This window comes from Emys orbicularis, chromosome 1 (genome assembly GCF_028017835.1).
Source record: "Emys orbicularis isolate rEmyOrb1 chromosome 1, rEmyOrb1.hap1, whole genome shotgun sequence".
Classification (NCBI taxonomy): Eukaryota; Metazoa; Chordata; order Testudines; family Emydidae; genus Emys; species Emys orbicularis.
In genome coordinates this window covers 244174462-244191789 of record NC_088683.1, presented here as the reverse complement: position 1 = coordinate 244191789, position 17328 = coordinate 244174462, and the positions used below count along the sequence as shown (strand labels likewise).

Genomic DNA, 17328 nt, shown 5'->3' with positions numbered 1-17328 from the left:
TATAATGATACTAACACTTCCCTGTCTGTACGGGAAATCCCTCGCCTGATGTATCCTAGGACTGCATTAGCCTTTTTCATGTCCGCATTGCATTGGCGGCACATGGTCATTCCGTGTTCAACAAATATACCAGGTCTTTCTCCTCTCTGTCACTTCCAACTGATAAATCCCCAGATTATAACAAAAATTATTGTTGCTAATCCCTAAATGCATGATTTTGCACTGTTAAATTTCATCCCATTTTTATTACTCCAGTTTACAAACTCACCCAAATCTTGTATGATAGCCTCTGTATTTGCAGTACCTCTCAACTTTGTGTCATCTGCAAATTTTATTATAACGCTCCCACTTTTTGTGCCAAGTCATTAATAAACATGTTAAATAAGACAGGTCCCAAGACTGATCCCTGAGGGAACTCCGCTAGTAATCTCCCTCCAGCCTCACAGTTCACCTTTCAGTATGACCTGTTGTTGTATCCGCCTCCTCAAACAAGGAGAGCAGGTTGGTCTGGCAGGGTCTACCTTTTTAAAACCACATTGTATTTTGTCCCAATTACCATTAACTTCTACGTCCTTAACTATTTTCTCTTTCAAAATTTGTTCCAAGACCTTGCATGCAATTAAGATCTAACTAATAGGCCTGTAGTTCCCAGATCACTTTTTTCCTTTCTTGAAACTAGGGACTGTGTTAGCAATTCTCCAGTCATAGGGTACAACCCCCAAGTTTACAGATTCATTAGAAATTCATGCTATTGGGCTTCGAATTTCATGTGCCCGTTCCTTTAATATTTTTGGATGGAGATTATCTGGGCCCCCCGATTTAGTCCCGTTAAGATGTAAATTTGACGTCCACCTCAGATGTGGTAATTTCTACTTCATTATCCTCATTTCCATTAGCCATCCTGCCACTATAAGATCCTAATTTTCCTTATTAAAAACTGAGGCCAAGTATTTGTTTAGGTGTTGGGGCATGCCTAGATTATCTTTAATCTCCACCCCATCCTCAGTGTTTAGTGGTCCAACTTCTTTCTTTGTTTTCTTTCTATTTATGTGGCTATCAAACTGTTACTATTGGTTCTAATCTCCTTTGCAAGGTCCAGCTTTGCTTGGGTTTTGACAGTCCTCACTTTATCCCTATGTTTTCTGACCTGCAAGAGGGTAGCTTTCCTTGCTATCTATCCCATCTTTCAGTCCTTGTAGGCTTTCTCTACATCCAGCTTGGTCTGCAACTCTTCTCTACCAATTTTTTCCCCTTGCTTGGGATGCAGGCTTCAGATAGTTTCTGCAATTTTGATTTAAAGTAATTCCAAGCCCCCTCTACATTCAGATCCTTGTGTTTTTCAGGCCAGTCCATTTCCCTAACTAATCTCCTTCATTTTTTTAAGTTTTCCCTTTTGAAATCAAGGCCCCTAGTTACAGATCTAAACAATGAGGATGGGGTGGAGATTAAAGATAATCTAGGCAGCCAAGAACTTGCCCGAAGCCTGGAGGGACAGAGTGGCCGACCGGGGTTGCCGGAGGAGCACTGTGCCAGGGAGGAATCACCCAAGAAAGACAAACCAGAGCTGGACCCAGTATATCTGTTGCTTAGAGCTGTATGGGTCTGAGAGTACTGGGGCTGGTAACTTTGCATTGGGAATAAGAAGGGAAGCTGTAGCTAGCTAAGTGGGAGGTTGTCACTCTGTGTGGATTTTCAGAGAGTGGCAGAATAGGGCACCAGAGGGGTTTGTTGGGGAAAGTTTACTGGCACCAAAGATGACTAGGAGCACCTGAGACTCACTGCCAGACTGGAACTTTGCCCAAAACTCTTAGTGTAGAGACACTGCTCAGTATCTGCCCTTTCGTATTGTGGTACCACTGGGCCTGCGGGACCTCGTGTTGGATGTAATCCTGTTTTACTGCTCCCCCTACATTCCCCCCTTTGTTTCCCCCCCCCCTCCATTCATCCCTCTGTAAACAAATATTTCCCTTTCCTATATTGTACTATTCCGGTGTGTATGTTTACTCCAGGGGGTTTGGAACAGGTGCCCTTGGGGTGGAAGGTAGTTTCCCTGCTGCATTCCTGCGCAAACCTTTTCTTGGCCAAAACTGCCTGCAGAGAGGACTCCATCTTGGCCACGAGGACACTAAATTTACACACAGTATTTCATATTGACATATCTGACTCTGATATGCTGAGGTGCTTTGTTGCCATACCAGCCTTTGCTCTTTTCATGCAAGTTACCCAGTTTCATAACCTGGACGTATGAAGCTTTTATGTAGAGTGATATTGGGGGAATTACCTGCCACATGAAATCATAGGGCCTGATCTTGCAAGCTGTTGATCACTGTCTGCAAGCATTTGTGCACCTTTCAAGATCAGACTCTGAATGAGAAATTGGGCATGATTCTCGTGGGTTCCATGTATGAATGGGCAGTGTGATGGCATATTTTAAATTAAATGTTGATAAAAGCAAATTAATGCACAGTGAAGGAAAAAACTTCCAGCTTAAGTATATTAATTCAGGAAGGCAACCTGGGCTTAGATAACTCAATGAAGATTTCTGCTCAGGATGCAGCCGTGGTCAAAAACAAAGTGTTGGGATACATAAGTAATGGGATGGTGAATAATATGGAGACTGTTATAATTCTTTTGTGTAAATCTGGGTGACCAGTCAGAGTACTGCACAGTTTTCCAAATGAGGCTGCACCACTATCGCAAGAAGGATACTGTAGAGTTACTAGACGGGGGTTCAGAGGAAGGTGATGAGAATGATCAAAGGCCAAGGAAAAACTCTCATCTGAGGAGATTGAAAAGAATGAGATGAATAAGAGGGGACATGATACAAGTATAAAATAATGAATGGTCTACAGAAGGTACTTTTAGAGCTTCTGTTCTTCCTGTCTCATAACACAAGAACAAGGGGATATTAAATGAAATAATAACTGCAACCACAACTTCAGTATTGAAGCAGTTTTAATGTGGGAATTGCTTTGTGTGTGTCTTTAGACTCTGAACACTTTTAAGTGTCACAATTCAAAAACCCTGTATCTGGTTCACTTCAGATTTGGTAGAAAAATTCTACTTTGGCTCTAGAGATAACCCACCAATTTGAATGATTTTATGTAAACTTAAGTGGGGGCAAAACTAGTCCTCTAATTGAAATTTATCACTTAAATACCAAGATGCCAAGAGCCTTTGAAAAATGAGACCGATATTAAAGGACATATACATCTGGTCTGTGCAGAATTATAGTGTGAAAAGTGCCCACTGCTGGGCCATGCATGCTTTGCAGCTGTCCATAATGTGCAATTGGATCATACAAACACAATAATTTTTGGTAATGCATATATGTAGTTCCTTGGGAAGCCTTCATCTCAGAGCAGTATGGTCCCTACAAAGCCTCAAACCTTAGTAAACAAGCAATCTTTGGCTGTATCTATTGAAAAGCATATTTTATACAAAGATTAGAAATGTTCAAAACATTAATATGTGGGAATATTATGTTTGATATTTTTATTACAGGATAATTGTTTTAATTTCAAAGTAAATAGGTAAAAAGTACCAAGAAATATCAAACTAGTGAAGATAAATTGTCATATAAATAGGTTGCACCCTCTCTTCCTGAGCCTTAGGTGAGGGGTTAATGTAATAAAAATGAATATTTTGCCTAGGCTTCTGTATATTCTAAGTGGTCTTTTGGTACATATCCCTTCATCTTATTTTAAAAGGTTTAATAGTGATTGTCCAACAGTCAGGCAGCTGTGGATAGAGGTGGACATGAATTAAAATGGTGCTTGGTTTCAGCTGCAAAACCTCTGCTGAAAATTATATCCTAGGATATGTACCTGCTACGCTGGGTTTAACCCCATGACAAAGACTTTGGTCCTTGGAGGTGGCAATGAACACTAAGCACATGATTTTACAAAAGGTTCTCCAGGGGAATGTGCTTTTAGTAGTTGGACTTCAGCCTCTTTTCCTCCCCAGCCTCTTTGTTCTCTTCCCCATGTCCACTTCCTTGTTTCTTACCCTTCTGCATTCCAGTGTGGGTGCTGTTTTCTCTTCCTCCTCAATGCCTAGGTGCCAGTCTCTTGTGTGCTGAATAATCTTGGAAGCTATCATCTCAATATTGGTGCCTGCCAGCACAGTGAATCCCCCACTACTGGAAGGAGCAGGTGCAGGGAAGTCTTACTCCTCCTGTAGCCCTAGGATTGAACATACTCATTTGCTTTGTGGGTTGTCACATGTGCAGTTCATTCCCCACATAAGTGCAGCGAGGGGAGAGTGCATGCTTAGTACAGGTGGAACTTTTGGAGAATATATCTAACAAGTCTCTACTGAGCATGTGCTATTCCTAGGGGAATTCTGCACCCCAGAAAAAATAATAATTCTTCGCACAATATTTTAAAATTCTGCAAATTGTATTTGTCAAAATCACACTACATAATCATGCCAGTTTGAATTATTTTGGTAATTTATTTCAAAATGCCTGTCAGCAAGTATGTCTGCAACAATACAGACACACACACAAAATTTTCCCCAGGAGTAGAGTTAAAGAAACCCCAATGACAACCCAGTTCCTGTTTCTCTGTCTCCACCTTCCTTCCGCCCCCCCCCTCCCCCATGCCTCCCCCGCCAGCCCAGCCGGGGAGCCAGACACCCACAACCCCTCCCCTTCAGCGAGGAATTCTATAATTATCATCTATATGGAGAATATACAATGAAGTGTATACAGTGATTTGAGCATGTAAAGTGTTATGAAAGAGCTTGTTAGTGGAGCAGCCTTGTTTTCCCCACTCTTCTAGCTGACACTTTCTAACGTAGGATTTTTTTTATTTGTTTTGGTATTTGTCTAGTAAAATGGCTTCTTGCAACAACCACATCAGCATAGCAGCTGCTTCTAGTTGAGTTGACTGGTATTTGTGGCTCTGGTTAGAATATTCTGTATATTTTCCTTACTAAATAAATAAACAAAAATAGTACTTGATTTTGAGCTTGCCTTTCTTTCCAGTAGGGAGGTGCTTAACTATAATAACAGTTAAGGACATGCTTTACAAAAGATATTCCGTTAATGAGATATGACCACATGAAGATCTTTATTGAATATTTTATTGTTGTTACTGTTTGTTGTTTTTTATTTTTTGGGGGGTAGGAAAGTAGTGCTCGTGTTTACCAAGTAAAACAGCATTTTGTGTCAGTTTGTCTTAGTTTCTTGCTTAGTAAGCACAGGATCTAGTTTTTCAGAGAGCACATTCTAGAAGCTGTTCTGAAATGTTTTTTTCCTCTTCTGACCTGTGCCTTCAACCCTTCTGCTTAGGAAAGGTTAGGGCCAGGAGCCAGACTGCATACACTGGCTCCCTCGAGGAAGCCCTATAAACCTCAGCTATCTGCTCTGTTCTTCCTGCCCAGCAGGACTACAATAGGAGGAAGAGTAAGGGTTTTAGGAGACCTCTGCCCCAATCCTCGTCTGTGTCCATGCCTGCTCCCTCTCTCTCCTCCCCCAGACACTTGGCGGGGTCCAAGCAGGCCTTTTGATGGGATGCTCGGGGCAATTTACTAGGCTGAAGTATGGACCCAGTTTTTGTGAACTGTTTGTTCCACTTTTATCGGGCGTGAGCCCACATTACCTTGGGCAAAAACTAGATCCTGTGTTTACTAAGAACAAGGTAGCGGATCACCTCAGCAGATCCTTCTCCAGCCACCATAAGTGGTCCATCCGTCCAGACATCGTGAGACGCCTCTTCCAGAAATGAGGGACTCCCCACATAGACCTGTTCATGATAAGGCACAACAGGAAGTGTCTTCAGTTCTGCTCCTTCCTGGGCCACAGGGTCACTCTGTGTTGGTGTGGCTGACAGGACCCCCCATTTGAACCCCTGGCAATGTGGTGCTCTGCTCTACCTGTCCTGCAAGGCAGACTTCCTAGTGGCCATTACTTCTGCCAGAAGGGTCTCAGAAATCCTAGCTCTTAATCGGAGCTGCCTTATACGGTCTTCTTCAAGATCAAGGTTCTATTGCAGCCACATCCAGTAACCAGGATATTTTCCTTCTGGTCTTCTATCCAAAGTCTCATGCCAATAGAGAGGAACAGAGACTCCACTCCCTGGATGTCAGATGTGTACTAGCCTTCTATATAGAAAGGACTAAATCATTTTGAAAATCTACACGGCTTTTTGTGGCCATTGCAGACATGATGAAAGGCCTTTCAGTCTTGGCCAGAGAATCTCATCGTGGATCACTTTCTATATCCGCACATGCTACGACCCGGCAAAGGTCCTCCTGCCCTAACGGTGCATTCTACCAGGGCTCAAGCATCTTCGGCTGCGTTCGTAGCTCAAGTTCCTATCCAGCACATGTGTAGAGCAGCAACATTCTTGGCATCTCATTATGCCATCACCCAGCATGCTAGACACGACGTGGGTTTTAGCCGAGCGGTATTACAATCAGCATGCCAATGAACTCCGAACCCTCCACCGCCGCAACTGTTTGGGAGTCACCTACATTGGAATGGACATGAGCAAGCACTCAAATTAAAAATGATTAGTAAACTTCCATAACTATTCTTCGAGATGTTGCGCATGTCCATTCCAACCCCCCTCCCCACCACCAGCCCATCTGTCAGAGTTAGCTGGCAAGAAGGAACTGAGGGGGCGACGGGTCGGCAGGCCTCTTTATACCGACGCCATGGGGGCACCAGAGCCGACCTGACGGATACCACTGAAGGAAAAACTTTCTGGCAGTGGTGCTCAGGGTGAGTATACACTTATATTGGAATGGACATGAGCAACACAGCTAGAAGAACAATTATGGAAACTTAGTAACTGGTTTTGTGTGTGTGAGGTAAATGGGTGAGGAGGGGACTAGATATACTAAGGGCTTGTCTACATCATGGGGTAATGTGCACTATGAGGGTGTGACTTTAAAGCGCATCTGTTGCACACTAACTGATCCATGTAGATCCTGCTAGTGCTCATTAAAAGTTCTGTAGCATGTTTTAACTTAGTATTGTTTCAAACTGTTACAGTACTACGTTAAAAGTGCACTAGGGAACTTTAGTGCATACCAGCGGGGTCCACAAAGACCAGTTAGTGCATGACACACGTTAGTGTGCTTTAGAAATCACACCGCAATAGTGCCATTGCTGCTTTGCATAGACAAGTTCTGATAGCTGTGTTGTAGGATATGGATATCCAATAGGATATGGAGTAGCCAATTAGAATTCAGCATGTGCTTAACCTAAGAAATAAGGAGAACATCCTTTTATTCGTAAGTACTCCATTTCCATATAGCTTTCAATAACTATATGAAATTGCCTTTTTAAAGTGTTACATGGGGACACTGGATTTGTTTGTAAGACATACCTGAATATTTATTTATATTATAAGTAATTATGTCCTGCAAATGTATACTGGGCAATAATAAACATTCCCAACTTCCTGTCTTACTGATAAGTTTCATCTTCAGGATTCTAGATTGTCATATAATGGTGTATTTAAAGTCTCTGCTTTGTATCAGGACCATATTGAAATTATTTGACTCACATGCAGCTACTGTACTATCTTCAGATTAGCTTGCATCTTAAATGTGCATAGAGGTTACATATGCAAGTGACTTTTTGAGGTCTGTTTTTCTACAGACTTCATATTTTAGGATCTAAAGTGATTTTTGATAAGCTTGCAGTCCCTTGGGATGACTCAGGTTTGAGGTTATATTTCCTGTTTTAGATAGAGATCACTGCCTTCACTTCCTAAGAGTGCAGATAGAACACAATCCCTTGGAATCACTACTGCTCCAAAGATCTGGCCAACGAGAGGGAATTTTAAGACTGCTCCAAAATATATACAACTATAAGGAAAGCTAGATTTCCAGACACTGTGTTCCCTTTTGAAAGAGGTCCATTCTTTGCCAAATCTGTTTGGCATAGTGACAGTATTGAGGACAAATGCTGAAAATAATTTAACTGAATTAATAACTTAATAATAATGAATTAATTATCCTACTTGCACCAGGTCTTGTAGTAGCGAAGAATTGTAAGGTGACTAATATTCGATATGTTTTTGCTCTCTGAGTGAGAGCTTTTAACTGTTGGAAGAGGCTGCTTGGTCAAAGGTGAAAAACCAGGTTTGTGGCTGATGGACAGAACTATAGATGGCTTTGTAACAATGGCAAGATCTCTGAAAGAAAAGCTAAGTTACAACATTTCGGTAACTATGAAAGAAAACTGTGTACCAAGGAAACTTTGGTCAGATGTTGGGTTCCTTATGATTTAGAGCGGGGTAGTCAATTTTTTGTGTCAAGGTCCACATTTCTTGGTCAACGTATAGTCAAGGTCCAGACTCCAGAGAAAATAACAATAATGATAAATAAAAAGATTTCAGGGTCCGTTCAAAAGCGTCTGGTGGTGCAGATTTGCCCCATGGTCTGCCTATTGACTACCCCTGCTTTAGAGCCCCTATATGCCTAACAATTACATCTGATTGATTGGCCACTAGTGATACCGCTACTGTAAATCTATTTTAGTGTCTGAAGCAGAGTATCTGGTACTTAATATTGCTGAGCACAGACCGTGTGGTTGGTACTGTGCAACAAAGAAAAAAAATAGTCCAGGTCCCAAGGGACTTGTGTTCTAAAAATATAGATGACACAACTCTCATATATAATGGATGATGAGAAGATGAACTCAACTTAAAGCTGTGTTGTGAGAATACTGACTTCTCTAATAGCGCTTTCACTGCTAGTACTAGTAATCACTCTGTTTTGATATGAAGTCTTCTGTGGCTTTAGTTTCAGCCAGTACTTACAAGTGGTAGTGTGTAAAGCACTGCCTTAAATAACATTAAATAGTGTCTTCTCAAATAATTAAGCCAGTAACTGCTATTTTTAAATATATTGAGTTTTTCTGGGACTCTTCAGAAGTGTGCCATGTTAGTATTTCTTATACATCCCCTCCTCCTCCCCCCAGTCCTCTTCCACAGTAAAGATGGAAATCACGTGGGTTTGAATTGGTATAAAACACTTTGTTTTATTTATTATATTACACTGCTTAGAAAAATTGGGTGTTTCAACAGATTTAAGTTCTCGCTCCAGTATAGGGAAACTTCAGAGCTAGTTATTGCCAGTATGCTTCTAATCAACAATGAGATAGCTAGGGCAAGCTTTAACAACATGTCTGGGGCCGGTGCTGCAATTGGTTATAAATTACTCTCCAAAGTTTGACTTTGGAGTTAGTAAGTAGCTTCTAAAGGTTTGGTTACTTGAGGAATCTTACAACAGAAGACTTCTGTAAACTGAGTGCTCTAATATAAGGACATTAGGTGGTGGAGACTCTGGGGTCTGTTATAGTTTATTTATTTTTGTTAAGCTTCTGTTTAATGTGCGCTCCTTCTTCTATGTATAAAATAAGCTGATGTGGTGGTATGAGCTGCCATTTCTGCCCCAGATTACCGGCAGCCTACCTTAATAAGACAGACATGGTTGTGTTCATTTTAAAATAATACAAACATGCTTGTATAATAATGAAACTGTCTGCCTGATTGATTTAAAATGGAGTTTTAATAACTAGACCCAATTCATATTTCAAGTTTTGCTAGATCACTTGCTTTAGGGGGGGAAAAAATGGTTACTCTTTTTCCAGTAGGCCCATGGTTAGAAATGCTCAGATTCTTTTTACAATGAGTTTGCAAAAAAGCATGTTTAGCTGTACCATCCTACACAGCTTCAAAATCTATTTCAGACTGAGGGTGTAGGCCAATAAAATTCTGAAGAGGATTCTAAACCAATCTTAAAATGGCTAATACCATCAGATTGAAGAGGATAAAAGGAGCTGTGAATCTGAAACCTCTTACTGTTTTTATCTGACATTATCTCAGTGGTACCAAGAGTTCCACCAATCCATCAGAGATAATTTTCCCTTCTTTTGATTTTTGCCCATTAGATCACTTTTGGCTTACAGGGTTTTTTTGTTTTGTTGAGCGTGATCAGCCATGACGTCCACCTGAGGCCAGTTTCTTTGAAACAAGCCATGGTAACTGCTTTTGCTCAATGTATAAATACATTCGTAGTTTACCAGTGCATTTATTAACTTCTAGCTAATTCAAACTGTAAATGTGCCCTTCACTTAAATCACTTTGCTAAATTGTGTGTACCTACCTTTTTGAAGAGACAAACTAGAGGAGGCAGTCTCTGGAGCTTATTCCGTTAAAACAACATTGTGTTTAGTTTCAAGAAACTTAATTCCTTTTTTAAACCATATCAGTGCAAAAAGAACTTAGTGCGATTACTCAGTGTTTGTGATTATTATTATTTTTTTTAGAAAGCATGTATTGCATTATACGGCTTGTACTGAATAATGCTGAAACAGGATTGTATGGTTGCTGTCGTAAGACGCACAGAATCCTGAATATAATATTGAGCATTGTAAAGTCTCTTTAGTTTAACTTTAATTCTTAAGATACTGTCTAGTTTCAGTGTCCTATACACTGAGGACAGACCAGTGTCTGGAGGGTGTTGGGTAGGTTGAGGAGGCAGAGGTAGGAGAAGAGTGTCTGGCCACCAAGGCAGAGGTGAGTAGGGACTCTTGCCTAGGGTTCTGAGTGACCCTACTTCAACACCCGTGCTGGGACTGATTACCTACACTCTGCCTCCCCTAGTTGCTGCTAATTGACCACTACTTCAGTCTGGAGCGAGTGAGCAGCAGGGAGATAGTAAACCTCAAGATAGAGGTAGAGGGAAATGGGTATAAAGTAGGCTGTTGATTAATTGCAGTTAACTATCTTGATTAACTAAAAAAAAAGTAATAGCGATTAAACAAAATTACTGTATATACTCGATCATAAGCCGGTTCGTTTATAAGCCGATCTACCCCCACCCCCAAAGATGGATAAGTAAAAAATGGAAAAATTTTTATAACACATTCATAAGCCGACACTATAATTCAGGGGTCAGCAAATTTTGGCTCCCGGGCCATCAGGATAAGCCATTGGCGGGCCAAGATGGTTTTGTTTACCTCGAGCGTCCGCAGGCACGGAGGTAAACCTAAGTAAACAAAGGTGTCCTGGCGCGCCAGCTGCTTACCCTGACAGGCCAGGACAGCAACTGGTGGGGAAATTTTTTTGGGGGGAGAATCTGGGAGTCAGGGGAGTAACCCCTGTGACCACCCCCCACATGACCCTTCCCCTAGCCTGGGACCCCCACACTCTCCCCATACCATCCCTTCCCACCTTATCTGGGGAGGGCCAGGGGAGGATGTCTCTGGCCTGGCTGGAACTGCTCTGGCAGGCTGGGCAGCGCAGCCGCAGCCACAGCCTGCTCTGGTGGGCCAGACCGGGCGGCGCGGCGGCAGCCTGCTCTGGGGGGGTGGGGCCAAGCGGCACGGCTGCAGCCTGCCAGCCCTGGAGCTGCAGCTGCTTCGGAGGCTGGGAGGAGAGCAACGTGGCCAGAAGCGGAGAGACTCTGGCCCCTCCTCTTCCCTTCTGGCTCTGCTGCCTCTCCTTGCTCCCTCTGTTGGGGGGAGGGGCTGTATCCCATCTCTCCCTCTCTATACCCGTTCATAAGCCGACCCCCTTCTCTGGTGCCTGTTCTCACTTTCAGGTGACATTGTAAACAAGAAGTGGGCAGCATTATCTCCTGCAAATGTAAACAAACCTGTTTGTCTGAGCAATTGGCTGAACAAGAAGTAGGACTGAGTGGACTTGCAGACTCTAAAATTTTACAGTTTTATTTTTGAATGCAGCTTTTTTGTACATAATTCTACATTTGTAAGTTCAACTTTCATGATAGACATTGCACTGCAGTACTTGTATTAAATGAATTGAAAAATACTATTTCTCTTTTTACCATGAAAATACTAGTAATCAAAAATAAATATAAAGTGAGCACTGTACACATCGTATTCTGTGTTGTAATTGAAATCAATATTTTTTAAATGTAGAAAACATGCACAAATATTTAAATAAATGGTATTCTATTGTTTAACAGTGCAATTAATTACGCTATTAATCACAATTTTTTTTTAATCGCTTGACAGCCCTAGTATAAAGCCCACAGTGGTTTTCTGTGAAGAAATGGGACTAAGGAGTAATGGTCTCAAGTTGCAGTTGGGGAGGTTTAGGTTGGATATTAGGAAACACTTTCACTAGGAGGGTGGTGAAGCACTGGAATGGGTTACCTAGGGAGGTGGTGGAATCTCATTCCTTAGAGGTTTTTAAGGTCAGGCTTGACAAAGCCCAGGCTGGGATGATTTAGTTCGGAATTGGCCCTGCTTTGAGCAGGGGGTTGGACTAGATGACCTGCTGAGGTCCCTTCCAACCCTGATATTCTATGATTCTAATGTCTCGGAGGGTATGGACTAGCAATGTGAGGCTCCCAGTCTGGTGAGGGTGGGATTTCCTGGTGCTCAGTGGGATTGGGGAGGCCTCAGGAGGCAGAAAGGCTCTTGTGTGAGGGGAGGGAGGGAGCAGGAGTAGGGAAGGACACGTAGCTTCTGCTGCAAGACAGTGAACAAGGGGTGTGTGGGGCAGTGAGTTGAAAAATTACAATTTAGAAAGACTTTAAGACTACGTGACAAATAGACCACATTAAATGTGTTAACAGGTTGGTTATTGTGTTAGGGGAAGGGAGAATGATTAAGACTCCATTTAATACACCTGCCTTCTCTCAAATAGGATATCTGGGTTTTCTTTGCAGGTGTTCCGGAAGGACCTCATTAGTGCCATGAAACTCCCAGACTCTCACCATGTTAACCCTGATGAATATTACCTCTTTGCCGACACATGGAAACAAGAATGGGAAAAGGGTGTTCAGGTCCCAGCCAGTCCCGACACGATTCCACAGCCTTCTCTTAGGTAATTAGTCTTAAACATTGAATGTGTTTTGGTACTGGACAAAACATAAAATGAGTCTCAAGGATTTACAATCTAATTGCAGCTAATGCTTGCTTGCTTGGTATACTTAAACCTGCCTCCCAAGTCCAAAAATCTTTTAAAATTAAAATACACCTCTACCCTGATATGACGCGACCCGATATAACACGAATTCGGATATAACGCGGTAAAGCAGCGCTCCAGGGGGGCGGGGCTGCGCGCTCTGGCAGATCAAAGCAAGTTTGATATAACGCGGTTTCACCTATAACGCGGTAAGATTTTTTTTGGCTCCTGAGGACAGCGTTCTATCGGGGTAGAGGTGTATTACCTATTTGGAGATGTCAGTGGTACTTGGGGCTGGGAGAGAATAGGCAGATCTGAACTGAAGGCAGAAAGCAAACATGCACTACTCATAACTAGGATCAAACTGAAAAACAAAAAGAAAAATGCTTTCTTTGAGCATTTGGCGCACTGCATAAAACGGTCATCTAACTTATTGTGACCAATCAAATACAATTCCAAATAGAAAACAGTATTCTGTTGCATTGGTCATATTACATAAATCTACCCATAAAAACAGGACAACATAAATTGTAATAATGCAGCAAACACTTAATCCACCTCAGATGGGATCTAGTCTCCAGCAGTGACTGATATCTGTCAAAGCTTCAGAGGAAGGTAAGAACCTCCCAGAATCATTTTTGGGGGGCATGAGCATCCTTCCTAGCCATCTCCAGTAACCTGTTTCTGCCCTGACATAAGCGGCTGGGAACTTTCACTGTAAAATAAATATATTACAGTCAAAATGTGTGTGTGTGTGTGTGTGTGTGTGTGTGCGCTATTCATTCTCCTAAACTCTCTACCACTTCAGTGTACATTTTCCTTCTATTTTCCAGTCTAATGCTCTTGATCCTGCAATTAGTTTTGCATTGGTGGACCTCTGTGCACTAGCAGAGCCTCTTTGACTTGGGGACTTAAATAATTACAGTCTTCAGAGTTGCTAATCATTTGTGAGCCCCTCCAAGAAGACCTCTAACCACTTTCCCTTTTTGAAATGTGATGACTGATACTTTGGGGATCACCCAGACCAGTAAGGGGTTCTGTCACCATCTGCCCTGTAACCTTGGGTCTTTTATGCAGTATCTCTGGTTCAGATCTCCGACACCAGTAGCCAGCCAACAAGCAGAAAGTCTCACCCTGCTCTCTCAGCCTAGTTATCCTTGCAAGGTGATACCAACAGCCCTTGCAGTCTCAAGTCTCCCCAAATCCATTCTCCTTAAAAACTCAAGTACCAGACAATCAAACTGGTCCCCCTCTGGTTTGTCACCCCTGAAGGCATGAAACTAGACCCCCCCCCCTCCCAGATACCAGCTTTATTTGGCATACACACTCCATATAGGTTGCACAACAGACACCTACTTGAGGTATAAATAAACCAACAGTTTATTTCATAGAAAAAACACCGATTCAAGGATAAAATAGTAAAGGAAAGTGAACATAGACGCAACCTCAGGCTTTACTCTTCCCTTTTAGATAAAACAATACAAGTTACTTATCACCTTTTAACAGCTTTCCAGCGTACCCCCAGCTATAGGGGGAGATTCAGCATTCATGGACAGCCTCCCGCTTAGACTATCCCTCAGTTTCTGGATTAAAAACTCAATCCCAAGCCTGCTTTTAAAAGGCTTTTTTTTCTCTCTCTCTCTCTTTGACAACAGTGACTTCATGGTTCAGGTTAAGATTTTGTCTGGTTATTTTTAGGAAAAGTCATGGACAGGTCATGGGCAATAAACAAGAATTAATGGAAGCTGCAGCCCCCCGACCCAGGGAGGTGGACAACCGGAGTCCTGAAGTCACAGAGGTCACAAATAATCATGGAATCTGTGACCTCTGTGACAACTCGTAGCCTTATGCATGGTGTGACAAAGTTCCTCCTCTATCTTGGTGGGTCCTGCGCTTATTGGAGGATTTTCTTGCTGCAGAGATTCACCATGTGGGTTGGTGAACAGCCCAGAGACCTTCCCCTCTGGAAGAACCCACAGTCCAGGTCAATTGGGAGGTTTGGGGGGAACCCGGGCCCGCCCTCTACTCCGGGTTCCAGCCCAGGGCCCTGTGGACTGCAGCTGTCTATAGTGCCTCCTGTAACAGCTGCATGACAGCCGCAACTCCCTGGGCTACTTCCCCATGGCCTCCTCCAAACACCTTCCTTATTCTCACCACAGGACCTTCCTCCTGGTGTCTGATAACGCTTGTGCTCCTCAGTCCTCCAGCAGCACACCCTCTCACTCTCAGCTCCTTGCGCCTCTTGCTCCCAGCTCCTCATACTCGCACCACAAACTGAAGTGAGCTCCTTTTAAAACCCAGGTGCCTTGATTAGCCTGCCTTAATTGATTCTAGCAGCTTCTTCTTAATTGGCTCCAGGTGTCCTAATTAGCCTGCCTGCCTTAACTGGTTCTAGCAGGTTCCTGATTACTCTAGTGCAGCCCCTTCTCTGGTCACTCAGGGAACAGAAAACTACTCATCCAGTGACCAGTATATTTGCCCTCTACCAGACTCCTGTACCCCACTGGTCTGGGTCTGTCACAATGGTTATTCAGGGTGGGGGAATCCCCTCTTGACTTGGTATCCCGGGGGTGGGATGTCTCAGTGTCTTCTCATGAAGTCTAATGGTACATCAGTTGTCTTTTCCTGGGCTGGACAGTAGACTGGTTATGAAACAGGATTCAAGTAAACACTGGCTTGGGAGGGGCCCTCCTTGCTTGACTGCTCACTGCCCTGCTGTGAAGTGTAGCTGAAGTTGTAGTACAGATGGAACACAGTTTTGGTATACATAAATACATAGATTCATAACCATAGTTTGTATACATCTCTCCTAATGACCATCATATTCAGAACATTACAAGCTTGCATAAGATCTTACTCAATATATTTTTGTAGTACAATGATACAGTATGCAATCAGTTGGTTCAACTGCTCATTCCAACTACTCATTCCAAGTGGAATGTAATATTTGAGATGTAGATATGCAAATAAAAGTGAATTTTGACATAGTTCAAAATTTTCATTGTTTTAAGCACCAATAGGTGAGATTTTCAAAAAAGGTTAAGTAATTTCAGAGCACAAGTTCCACTGAAGTCAGTAGGACTTGTGTTCTCAAGTCACTTAAGCACTTTCGAAAATCCTATTTTTAGGTGCCTAAATTTAGGTTTTTGACCATAATTTCATTTTAATGCAGCACAATTGAGCATCCTAATTCTGTTTTGTTTTAACTCTTTAGCTGAATATAATCTCTTTACTGAAGTACTATGAAAATCAGTTAATTCAGAAACCATCAGTAAGAAACATTTCTTGTTCTGTATTATGCATGGTCTTACTACTTAGTTAAATTTAATCCATCTGTCTGCTCAGTTCCTCAGGCTGAGTAGAGTTGTCACACTTCCGTGTAGTTTAGTTTCTTGTCATCAATCTTCTCTTTCTTACCACCTATGGTGCGATCTAAAGACTTTCTTATAACCAATCCTCTAGTTCACTGAGTGAGGGCTCAGTAGAAACCAAAACTCCACTTGTCAGCTAGTGACCTTAACAGAGTTCCTGAGTAGACTTTTTCATTGTAAAAACACCACCCTTGTCAGTCATTGGGCCATTGGAAGTCAATGGAAACGGAGGGCATTTTGCACCTGATACCAGACACTTAACATCTTGCAGGAATGGGCCCTAACTAAAGAATTAAAGCTAACCATGCCATTTCTCTTAATTTTACATTTAGGGTTGTAGCAGAAAAGGTGAAGGAAGTACTGTATACACGACCTAGGAAGTACATCCATTGTTCCAGCCAAGAGCCCACAGAACCTGGTTACATCAATATTCTAGAACTGGCAGAATCTGTGTGTCGCTATGATTTGGATGACATGGATATCTTTTGGCTTCAAGAATTAAATGAGGAGCTTACAGAAATGGGTAATTTTACAATGCAATTTAATTATTAAAAATTGAGTTGGGAATTCAATAAGTGGTCTTGGGTATTTGTAGAGATGAGTTTAGAAGAAAAATGTTAGGGAAAAATAACTTTAGAATGCTGACATTCTGTCAAGAAAGCGTTTACAGCAGTCATTTGCTACATTAGCTTAATTTGAAAGATTTACAAATTGTGGCTAAGAACTTTTTTCTTCATATCCTTCATGATTACGTGCAGCTTTTGCAGACTCCAAACAAATATCAAGTGGGTTAGAAACCATTTTTTAAGTCCCTAAAACTTGAAATTCCCCTTGTGTATAAGAAAAAAGCTTGTATTTTCATTCCTTATAAATATGCACAGTATCGCTACAAAATGTGGACTTATAGTTTGACTTTGAGGAAGACACAGTCTCTGCCTCCTGGAGCTTGCATTCTAAATACACAATACTCAGGATGTTGTGACAATCTGATTTTAGCGTGGCAGATTCTTTTAAAACAGGCTTCTCTTACAGTGGATTTACATTAATCTGAATGG

At 42.1% G+C, this 17328-nt stretch overlaps 1 protein-coding gene across 1 annotated transcript in view; it reads left to right on the top strand.

The window, feature by feature from the left end:
* The window catches only part of JADE3 (jade family PHD finger 3), a 33484-nt gene that overhangs the window by 4643 nt on the left and 11513 nt on the right, over positions 1-17328 (top strand). The window contains exons 3-4 of the mRNA XM_065411757.1: positions 12664-12821; positions 16606-16796. Coding sequence (XP_065267829.1) covers positions 12664-12821; positions 16606-16796 — 349 coding nt within the window. The remainder of the gene's footprint in view (positions 1-12663; positions 12822-16605; positions 16797-17328) is intronic.